Consider the following 12,281-nt stretch of genomic DNA (forward strand, 5'->3'; position numbering starts at 1 on the left):
ATAGAACAATGAGATAGAGGATAAATAAAGAAATGCAGGGCTTGAACAACACTGTAACTCAAATGGACCTAGCAGATACATACTGAACATTCCTCCCAACATTCTGAAGGGTTATGAACAGCTTGATGCAGGATGTCAAGCATTCATCACTTAATACACGTTCATTACTGTGTGTCCAGTACTGGGCATTTCATGATGGGAGGCCCAGAAGACTTAGGTATTAACTTCAATTTTACAGTTAAGCAATATGGTTGGTAAAAGAACATCAGAATAATGAAAAATGAGAGATTATTTCCTTTGGTTGCCATTTAGTTTCCCAAAGTTAACAATTCCAAAGATGTGAGGCTGGGAAGCCCAGGAATGACAGTACCAAAAAGAGAAATGATGTTGAAAGAATGAGTAAATTCAGATGAGCAATGAGATAATTTCATATGCTTCACTTTGGGTAATGGCTGGACATTGAGGTAGACATTTCCTACAGGCTAGCTTTACAGTAAACTAGCTAAAATTTAGTTTGGTTATTTCAGTAGTTCAGAAGTCAATACTGTCTTTTATCAGCCAAAATTTGAGAGCACTAGTGATGAACCTGGAAATGGACAAACTTTGACCATGACCCTCAAAATAGCTATGGTTTTGGAGGATAGGTAGAAAGTTCTAGAATTTGTATATAGGAAGGTGTTATGGTTTGGAGAAAAGTTATACCATAAAAGTTCCTGTGTTAATGCAAAAATGCTTAGAGGTTAAATAATTGAATTGTGAGAGCTGTAACCTAATCAATCCACTGTAGTTTGAATGAACTGACTGGGTGGTAACTGTAGGAAGGGGGGGTGTGGCTGGAGGAGGGGAATCACTAGGGATATTCCCTGGAAGGGTTCATCTTCCCTGTGGCCCTTCCCCAAAACCGTCTCTCTGCTTCCTAGCTGCCATTAATGGAGCAGTGCACTTCTGTCCCACTTTTCTTCCAAGATGTTCTGCCTCACTTGGGCCCAGAGCAATGGACTTGGCTGAGAATGGACTGAATCTCTGGAATGATATGCCAAAATAAACTTTTCATCCTCTAAGTTGTTCTTGTTAGATAGTTTGGTCTAACTAAACTTTGACTAATGCAGAATGTCTTAAGGGCAACCATCTGGTTGGAAGCTAGAGGATTTGATTCAAAGCAACATGTCATGGCAAGTCCAATTCTGTTTATTAGGAATTATATCATGGGGGTGCTGATGGAAACTGAGGAACATGAGACCTCACTTCACCCAACAAATCATTGGTTCTACTAATGAGTAGGAAAAATAAAACAAACTGTGGAAAAAGTTTACTACCATGATAAATAAAGAGCACCTGTAAATAAGAGGAATATTTAGTGCCTGAAACAGGAATGGTGTTCAGGTTAACAGGTAAGGGCATAAAGTACAGGGCTCAACATCAAGCCAGAACATTAGACAAACTTTTAGAAAAACCAAGTTCCCTGAAGAGCTGAAAGGGTATTACTGTAAATTTTAAGCTCTCCTAATACCTCTAATTGAGATGTGGATCTTAATTTGAGAAATACATCAAGGTCTAAAACTGTGTCATCCAGTATAGCAGCAGCTAAACACATCTGGTTAGTCAAATTTTTAAGCAAATTAAAATAAAATAAATTAGAGTTGAAATTCAGTTTTTCATTCACACTAGCAATATTCCAAGGGTTCAATAGCCACATGTCCATACTGGGCCATGCAGATATAAAACACTTCTACTGGATAGCACTGAAGCAGCACAGACAATAGGGGATATTTACTGTTCTTGAATTTCTAAGAGGGGCAGGTATAACATGTACAGAAACATTTTTACCTTGACCATAATGATGGTAACTCTTCTTGTAAGTCAACATTAAACTCCTCAAACACTTTCTGTGCTTTCTGAAATTCCTCTTCTGCCTAGAAATTATACATAACATGGTTTACATTTTTTAAAAATGAGCCATTTCTATACAGAACTACATCATTCAGGAACTAGGAACAACTATGGCATCCTGAAAAGATTTTGGAAAGGAGAAATTTGGCTAAATTCCGCATGATTTGTTTTTTAATGAGACATGGAATATTAAGACTCATTAAATGGGAAAATGGATTGATTACAATGGCTACTCCTGCAGTTTATTTGCAGTTTTTGTAGGTTTTTTTTTTTTTTTTTTTTTTTTTCCCTACAGAAACTTCTTAATGCATGTCATGTAGACAGCTCTGCTTTGAATAGTGGGCATGGATGTTCCCCCAAGATAGCCCCAGTCCAGTGAGAAGCCTAAACAGTATAGGTGTATTTCCAAGAGGGACTTATGATCCGTTATGGGGCATTCTATAGGAAAGGTGGTACAGGAAAAAGAAAAGGTTCCACAGAGAGAAGCTGGTATCTTAACTGAATATTGAAGAAACAGAATCTGTTTGCTAAAGAAGTGGGTCAGGTACACATCACAATACATAAAGGTGGTGGTCCCTGGGACAGAATTCTAGCTTGTTGACCATGTGAACTGTCAGATTCCTTTACCTTTCTGTACCTTAATAGCTGTGGTGAGTATGAAGGAAGTGTGAGGCAGGTGAAGTGTTATATAGGGCACCTGTTCCTATGAAACCTCTTGTGAAGTCAACTGAAATTATGGCTGCCCAGGAACTGACATGTAGGTTGCACAGGCTCTGCTTAGGGTGTGAGTGTGGAAAAAGGAGAGGATGGGGCAAGACTTGAGAGTCAATAAGGACAGGCAGGTAAGTATGACCAAACTGTGAAGGTTCTGCATGCTGTGCTAAGGAATTTATAATTTTTCCAACAGGGAATGGTAATGTTTAAAGATATAAGCAGTAGAGAAAAATATCTAAATATGTAGAAAGACCATTCAGGAAGATGTCTGTAGGCTTACGAAAGAAGGCAAGACTGGAATCGAAGGCAGTGGTGTGTAGGTGACATCAGTAGCTGCCATCTGTAAATTGCTGACACACATGATAAAAGCTACTGAAATGGATTTATAGAAGAAAATTAATGTCATGGAAATTTAGCATATGTCTGTACTCTCAGACAATCACAAGCTACGTCTGAGCATTTCAAGCTTGGTTTCCCATCTACATCTACATTTCAGCATGGATCACAGATCACAACATATAAAGAAATGCAGACACACTTTCTTTGATCTTGCAATACTTGCAAGGGGACAAAGTTTTGGGGATCAAAATGTGTGAGTCAGTCTTACCCTTATGAACTCTATAATAACATAAAAATTATTTTATTTTAAAAAATACCAAAAAGAAGTCCGTAGCATCACATTTTAGTTTAAAGCAAAGCTGATACAGGTCCTAAGATATGGAGAGTGATGTCAACCATAGAGTTCATCCCTACCTTAGAAATCCGGCTCTCATCCTTCCTTTTGGAGCTCTGTAGTGCTTCCAGGTGGTGGCGGGCACTGTCATAGTCCACCAGCTTTCTGCTGCGCTTGGCAATGCGATTCTACCAAGAGGAAAATAAATGCACTGAGAAAAGAGACATGACCATACAGTCTCCCTTTGCCAAACTCCAAAATACTTTTGTCTAGAGCAGCTGAGGACTTGAATGGAGATCAAGGTGAGAGGCAATTTCAGTAAATAAAGAACCCTGGAACTCAGACTACAGTCTCCCATCCTTTGTGTGGAAACTATTAGGTAAATATATCCCCTTCTGATAATAACTAAGGTAACCATGAAGAGCTAAAGGCATAGGTTGCTATCAAAGAAAATTTCAGAACTGTTAGGAGCAGGCAAACCTATGCTCTCCATTACCTCTATTCTAAATCTTAAAATGTTCCAGTTTGAAGAGAGTGGAAAACTATGTTAGATTTGGTTTTATAATCTTAGTAACATACATAAAAATAGAAGCAGTTCTATAAAATAGATTTGCTTCCTAAGGAGCCCTCTTTCCTACAAGCATATCACAATCCTTTATTCATTACAATCACCTGAGCTGATGTGTCTCTTTGGAACAGCTGGTGTCCAACATGCAGAGGAGACTGCTCTAATGGGCAAGCTTGTTGCCACAGGTTTCCACTGGATGTCATGAGAAAATTGGGACAAGACCCTTACTTGCAGTGCAGGTGAGAATGAGCTGGGTGATCTATGGCTGTCAAGGGATAGGCATAAAGCCCTGCTCATTTCCATGACCATTTTCTCTTACCAAGAAAAAGTTTTAAGTTCCTTGAGGTGGGAACTCAAAACCTTCCTGCCCACAGAGGCCAGACAAAGGCCCACTGCTTCTGGGAAAGGAGCAAAAAGGCCAAGTAAACCTGGCCCAGAGAGAGGGATAGATAACCTTCTGGCTTTATGATATAGGCCAATATAATTACTACATGAAGAAGAGAAGAAGGAAAATATCTCAACACATAAGAAGGAGCATAAAATCTTCCTGGGCCCAAGACCTGACTCCTATGATAAACACAGATCTGCTTCACTTTTTCTGGGAAAGGAGACTCCTGCTTAAGACCAACCATGAATATGAGGCAGACTTTGACTAGTACTGACAGAGGATAACATAGACATGCCCTGCATCCACGAGTATAGAATTGCTTTTCTTGGGATTACAGATGGTGCATTCCTATAAACCCAGAGGCTTGGGAGGCTGAGACAGAGGATCATAAGTTAAGGCCAGCCTCAGCAACTTAGCAAGGCCCTAAGCAATTTAGCAAGACCCTTTCTGAAACCAAAAAAAAAAAAATTAAAAGGGCTGGGGAGGCAAGGCAACTAAGTGGTGTGCCTCTGGATTCAGTCCCTGGTACCAAAATAATAATAATAATAATAATAATAATAAATAATAATAATAATGGCTAAATGAACAATAGCTGCCAAACACTGGAGGAAGGACAAGTGCACAAAATATGATATATAATCATGGAAGGAACACTTAAATCTAATAGGAAAAGAACAGAAGCACCAAGAAAAACCCTCCACACCCAAGGACCCAATATATGGGTCAAAGAAGAAGTAAAAACCAGGTTTTGACCCAAGAGTGTAAATACGATAGGTGTTAGAATATAAGCATAAGATAATCCACTTTTAGAAAAGTCTTTGAGCCATAGCATACTGAAAACAACAACAGCAACAACAAAAAACAAGTTCAGTTCAGGTCCTAAGTAGATCGATTCCAAGTCACACACAAACAGCCAGACAAAAGGACTTGCCTATTTCTAGGCATAAATAGTACTTCAGTCTTTAGTATCTTATTCACAATGCCTATTCAATTGAATATTATAAAACACACTAAAACAAAAGAAAAAATAAAACAATAAACAGAATTAGACTCAGAAATTACCTAGATATTGAAAGTAACAAGCAGGAATTTTAAAATAACTTTGACTAATATGTTGAAGTATTTAATTTGAAAAAGTAGATGACATAAATAAACAGATGGGGGAATTTCAGCCCAGACATGGAAACCTCAATAAGCAAATGTAAATGCTATAAAATGCTATTCCTTTGCAGCTCCTTCAGACTTGGTGATACATGGGTTGGGCCACTTACCCTAGTTGAGTTGCTTTCAATCACTTTCATTTTTACCCATACCTACCACTTTCAACTGGTGTTGACAGTGAAAAGCTTTGTGACATGGCCAGAGTTGCTTAAAGATGCACGATATAGCCCAGCAGGGCACAATGAAGTCCTTCATTAAGGTACAGTGGGCACTGAATGCTGTTAAGGTGATAATGATCATTATTTTTAGCAAACATCTAATGGTCACCTTCACAGGAGCCATGACGCTAGAGGCAATGGTCTGTGTGACTATATGCAGCTCTTACAAAGCTCTGCTTTATGGACTTGCCTTCTGGACTGGGAACATCTTTAATGTCTTCCCAGTAGCAAATCCTGACTCTCTGAAGATGAATTTAAATTTTGAAAGGGATGAAATTCAATTACTTCTAAGTGAAGTAATTGGTGGAAGAGTAATTTTATTTTTGTTCCAAAACAAGAAGTGAAGTAAATAATGTGACTCATTTTCTTGTGTAACTGACAAGTCAATTACAGAGGATAGCTTACCAGGGTAGAAGCAACTATTTTAAAGGCCATCACTCATTGTGACGCATATGTTTTTGTGGTGGAAAAATAGATCAATCTTCTTTTCTTATATGATATTTGGGAAACTTGGGGAAAAATTCAAATCTCACAAGAGTAGAATTCACACACATTAGCTTTGGAACATGATGCCATTCTTATTTAACCATCCAATAGTACATTTAATTAAATAAATTAAATAAATTGAATGTAAATTAATATTAAAGTTACATTAAGTAATAAATTTAAGTAAAAGTTCTTGAGATTTCCCTTGGTGCACTGAATTTCTGCAGTTAAGAAAACAACTTATTATACATTTTTTATGATTCAATAATAACCCCAATTTGAAACTCATTTGGCACACTGCAGTAAATATATGCTTAGCTGCTCAAGCACAACCACCAAGATGGAATCTAACCTACATTTTACAATAACTTCTCACGGTTATAAGCCTGCCTGGGTTGGTGACAAGCTGGCTCTTTTTATAACATTAACTTTAGATGTCAATGGTGCATAAGGGGAACCATAACACAGGGTGCCCTGCCAATCACAGCTGGAAAAGTCAAACATCATCCCCTTATGAATGGGTATTTCATAACACACACTGATAAGCTGCAGTAAATATTTGGAAATTTGCCTGAGGTTGTAATTGCACATGGACTGTTGATTTTAATGAGATCAAGGAAGTCAATTAAGTTCCATGTTTTGAAAATTCTCCACTCAGTATTTTTAATTGTTATGTTCCTTTTCATTAATAACTCATTTATTACATAATCACTCAGGGCTCATTTTATAAAGTGAGGGAATCTATGCCTACTATGTAATGTGTGCAGAATAACTTGTCTATTTTCACACAAGAAAAATTTTCCAAATATTAAATACAGCTATCTACTCACTCTCCAGTTCCAAAATGTCACTTCCTAGGTATACACTGAAATTTCCTAGATTATTTGTTGTGTTATATGGTTTCCCAAATCTCTGTCTTATTGATAGCCTCTGTGTAAATTTTACTCTTGTAAATGTGGCTTAAGAGAAGGGAGAGAAGAGAGGAGAAGGAAGAGAAATTGATTCAGTCTCTTTCCATGATGCATGTAAAAGCAAGACAGATATTTACAGTCAGGGTATCTAGCAAAAGACCTAGATGATATTATTTCTGAATTTCTAGATGATTCAGCAACTGGAGGGTCATCTTTCTATGAAATCAACCATGGATCACAAAAAAATAATTGCTTAAGTAAAATCTCTACTGAGTTCTTTATCTTTTTGACATGGAATAAACTAAAAGAATGAATCAATATAATCTATCAAGGCTTTTTTAAAAAAAATCTATGTTTTACCACAGGTACTTCTGTGTGTTTTTCTTCTGAAATTATATGCCTCTAGAGAATAGGTTCAATTTCTAAACAACTGTCTCTGGGCAGTGCTATAATATCTGAGATCTTTATGATTTGTTGATGATACCAAGCTTTTGTTCCTGAAACTTGAAAATCTTTCAAATGTCATCTCCAGGCAATTATAGCCTTCCTTTGCTTAGCTAGGTCACACTATAAATATATAACCTATGAATTAATTAGCAAGCTGCTTTGGAATTTTCTGGTAGGGGGACATAGTTTTCATTATCTTCTTCTGATTTATTGAATATTAATTTTTATGGAGATTAAATTTAATAGAATTAAATGTAATAGCTATTTAATAGAATTGCTATCAGATGGTATAAGATATGACCTGGCTTCTCTTCCTCCATGGATATACCAATTCAGCAGTACCGCATGAATCAATTTCTGTTGTGAAACCCAAAAAACAGTTAAAAGGTTCCTGCATTCTGAGATAATGCAAATCAAAGCAGTGGTTGGAATGGTTTCAACTAGCATGCAGCCACTTGCAACAGTTGCTTCCCCTAATTCAGCCCAAAGTAAGTGGGCAATAAACCCCAACTCCCAGCTTTTACCTGGGGAGGGAAAGGGTTGCGTCACCTTCCCAATAATCAACTTTTCCAGGACTGGCTTCTGTCTTGGAATACTAACTGTGTACTCTAGCCACCTGGACACCAGAGAGAACTAAGATGGCAGTTTGATCTACTACCCAACTATTCACTGCAACTCATTCTTAAAGCTCAGTACAAGATCCCATTTTCTACCTGGAGAAAGAAAATGTCAGAAAGCATCCAGTGATCCTACTTTTGGGGGACTGCTTGGAGAACTGACTTCAGTCCCATTTGTCTCAGAACATTAATGGGGTCCAGCATTCTCCACATACCCAGAGGTTGCTAAAAACAGAAAAAGAGCTAGACTAGCACAAGAGGCCTCCAAAAATCTCTGAGTGAGCCCACTGGTGAGGACCTTTGGTACCAGCCAGTCTGTGTTTTGTCTGATGCAGACACCAATACAGAGAGTCAAGGAAAATAAAGATTCAGGGAAAGCACTTTCTATCTGTTATGCTAACATCCTTGATAACCCATAATGTGGATCTCTGTGGCATTTTGCCAAGAGGAGTAAGGTGTCCAGGCTGATCCATTTAGGTTATTGTCCAGTGCCCCTTAAACCCTAAAGTCTGTGGGGACAGGAAGACATAAGTCATCATTTTGAGTGTTGTTTTGGCTAAGATGCTTTGATATGTCTCATGGCCAAGGCTACTGCACATTTCTGCAGCAGTGTTTCGTCACGGCTATAGTAATCACACAGAAAGAAGAAACTCCATTGTAACCAGATAGCACCAGAAGACACCTAATGAGACACTGCACACTGATGTTGGTTCATGGCCTCCTCACTCTACCAGAAAGACAGCACATTGCTACTTACATGGCACTTCACCTTGAGTAGGGAAAACAAATGGGTGTGGTCAGAGTATGTGTAATGCTACCCAAATGGTTCAAAAAATCATCTTCACCTCCAGTGTCAGTTCCAAATCTAGACTATGCACTTGTCTATTTTACCCAATTCTAGAACACACACTTACCTATTTTTTATTTCACACGTGTGTCAAATACGATAAATATATTAGATAAGATATTTTTGGGTCCAGATGCAAATATATTTAAAATGTTATATATTAATATTTCAAGGAGAAGAAAATTACCCAGCTGCACCATGACCACATGCAAAATACCTAATAAACAGGAAAAATAAGAGTTTGCCATCTGGTTACAATGAAGTTTCTCCCTTCTGTGTGATTATTGCTTCATTTCAGTGGAAATCCTATTCAATGCTACATAATAAAAAGTTTAAATATAAAGAAGATTGGAATTTTTTTGTACCTCTGATTTAGGATTTTGTATCTACAGACTTTAAAAGACTTCTGAAAAGAAAAAAAAGCTGAAGCAGTTCACTAAAGCAGACAATGTAATTTCTGTAACTAGATTTCATTTCAAACTGATAGGAATAGAATAAAAAAATCCCTTGCTTAAATAAATGAAAAGTTACCACTATCTTTGATGTCAGTTTGACAACTTTTAATTCTCCCTTATCTTCCCCATGTTTCATAACTACATAAGACCATTCATTCTTCCCTTTGTACACACAGACTAAAATACCTTTATGTCAGGAAATTGGCCCAGGTAGGTATCCAGGGTCAGCAAGGATCCATCCACTAGTTTTTGATGGAAGTCTTCCCATAGCACATCACATTTCTAAAAGAAAAGGAAAAATAAAGAGATACCTGCTGAATTATTTTAATTGGATGCCTTTCCCTAAACTAAAATTCTAAAACATTTGAAACTGTAAAATTAGATAAATAATACTCTCCCAGACATTAGATACTAGAAATAATGTAGATAATTTAAGAATACAATAAAATCTCAAGGCAATTTGGTCACAATTCTAATTAACAATACAAGCTAAGATCTCAGCTCACTTAAAAAAAAAAAAACGTATTTCTGATTCTGAATGAATAAAGAATATAGAATCTTCAAAGTGCCCCCAAATCCCTATAGATGGACTTTGGAGCTAAAAGACTGAAGAAATCTACTGAGACAATTAGTTCTCTGAAGGAATTCAATAAATTAGAAATCAACCCAGATAGAAACAAATAATGAACCATAGATGAAGTTTTTTCAAAGAGCTAGCAAAAAATTTACAGTCATATTGGGAAGAATCTTACCATTTATGAAGTATCAACTGTGATAAACACATATGAACATTATTATTTTTATTACTAATTCTAGTGCTACAATTACTCTGTCAAAGATTTATGTGTGGGGGTAGGCATTTAATTTTCATGATAGTTTCATGAGGAAAATGTGGGATTGCCAATGTATACAAGAGAATACTGAAATCCAGAGAAGCTACCTAACTTGGCCAAGGTCATACAGTGGATAAAAGAAAAACCTAAGTTTGTACCCATTTTTATTTCCTTGAATTCAAAGCTCATGATCTACTTATTATTTCAGGATGCCTCACCAGAGTGGGATTCATATCCCAGCTGTGTAACTTCAGGAAACTGAAACTTCCTGAATTTCAATTTCCCCAGTTAAATAATTAGACAAGATAAAATGCTTCACAGAATCCCAGGCACCTAGCAGGTGCTCAAGAATATTATCTCCATATTTCTCCCACTGCTATATTTGGGGTCTTCTGATACAATCTGCTGCTTATTCCTCAGTCTACCCTTTTTTCTTCTCAATAATTGAACCTCCAATTTTAGTTGGGCACACACCTGCCTAGGATAAAGATTTTAATTTCCAGACTCCTTTAGCTAAGGGTAGCCATGTGACAAAATGGCCAATGATGTACTTTTAGGAAGTGTCCCCAAAAGGAGAGAATGGGTTGGGCCCATCTTCCAGAGTTAATTCTTGCTGAATAGAATGCAGAAATGAGAGTTAATGTCCAGTGTTCCTCTTGAACCTGAAGGAGCAGGCTAAGGATAGCAAAGACAAGGCTCTGATACTTGTAGGTCCACCATGTCATCTGACTCCAAATTCCTTTATGTAAGAGATGTTTCTATTTTGTTAAAGAACACTTTTCAAATTTTTCTTTTGTATTGTTTACACACTTCAAAAACTAGTCATAATTGTTACAATCCTCAATTCAGGAATTTTATGCAATCAAAGAAATTTAAATCCACTGTAGAAAAGGTTTATTTTCTGATGTGAGTATATTCTCTGAACCTAAAATGTCCAGGTCCTTCATCATCAAAAGAACCCATTTTTGCATCTGCAACAAAGGATTCAAGGATCCTGTCAGCCACAAGGACTGAGGTAAGATAGAAACCATTTTCTAAAGGAATCAACATTTGCCATATGTAGACTATAATGATGCAGTGTTCTGAAAAGATATCTACACAAGCTTCTGTTATGTCCTTAAAAATTTCTCTTTTGTGTTTAATTTTTAATAATACACCATTAATCAGAAATTTACAAAGTGAATTAAGCATTTAGGAATACAGTGTTGAAACAGTCTTTATATCGGAAAAAAACTTGTAAGAAGATACAATAATTTAATAACTGCATTTGAAAATGATGTGTGGAAAATGTTTTTGCCAAATCCACATCCTCAAAGTCTTTGAAAGATGTAATAGGGCCAATGATAGCTTTTCTCATAAATAAATCTCTGTTTTTATCTGTCCTAATGAGACTATGAAGATTAATGTTGGGATGTCAGCCTGGGACTCCATTGTTGACTCATATTTTCCAAGGCTGCCTTGACTTTCCTGAGCTTTGACTGCCATAACTGGTTCAGTTCTTCTGTACCTAAAGGAGCTGCAGTCACTCACCCAAAGTGGAGGACATGACTGACAACTGCTCTTTTTTTTTTTTTAACAAAGGACTTGGAGATGAGAGAACTTGTGGCTGGCAGCTTTATCACATCAGTGATCCAAACAAGCTCTAAGCACTGACTGGGGACGTGAACACATAGACCCAAAAGTGTTATGAGTATGTACAACAACTACTCTCATTTTGTAGAAGAGGAGAGTAAAGTCCAATAAAACTAAAGAACTAATTTTAGTAATGTAATGGATGCTCTTCAGAGTTGCTGCCTCTTAAGTCAGAGACAGTTGGTCAGCAGGGGATTTAGGGACTAATGGGTGATGTTACTGTGTAAAATCACACCCATAATCGGGTTCTGCAAGAAATGGGCTGCTAATACCTGTAGTATAAGACCAAAAAAGGCTAGGTATATCTCCAGTAGGGAGACTGGAAAAGACTTGATGATACTTTATATCACCATGTTACACTCAAATTTTATATCTTTACTATTATTAATAGCCACGTTTTTGCAACACACCAAATTTGCCTGAAAGGAAAATTTAGACTTA

The 12,281-nt window shown here is 37.0% G+C and overlaps 1 protein-coding gene across 6 annotated transcripts in view; it reads right to left on the reverse strand.

Moving 5' to 3' along the window:
* Amph (amphiphysin) overlaps window positions 1-12,281 on the reverse strand; it is a 215,049-nt gene that overhangs the window by 67,490 nt on the left and 135,278 nt on the right. For all 6 annotated transcript variants that reach the window (XM_047562437.1, XM_047562439.1, XM_047562435.1 and 3 more), the window contains exons 5-7: window positions 9,562-9,657; window positions 3,358-3,465; window positions 1,828-1,913 (exon numbers count right to left, since the gene is read on the reverse strand). In XM_047562437.1, the coding sequence (XP_047418393.1) occupies window positions 1,828-1,913; window positions 3,358-3,465; window positions 9,562-9,657 (290 nt within the window). The remainder of the gene's footprint in view (window positions 1-1,827; window positions 1,914-3,357; window positions 3,466-9,561; window positions 9,658-12,281) is intronic.

This window comes from Sciurus carolinensis, chromosome 8, assembly GCF_902686445.1.
Source record: "Sciurus carolinensis chromosome 8, mSciCar1.2, whole genome shotgun sequence".
Lineage (NCBI taxonomy): Eukaryota > Metazoa > Chordata > Mammalia > Rodentia > Sciuridae > Sciurus > Sciurus carolinensis.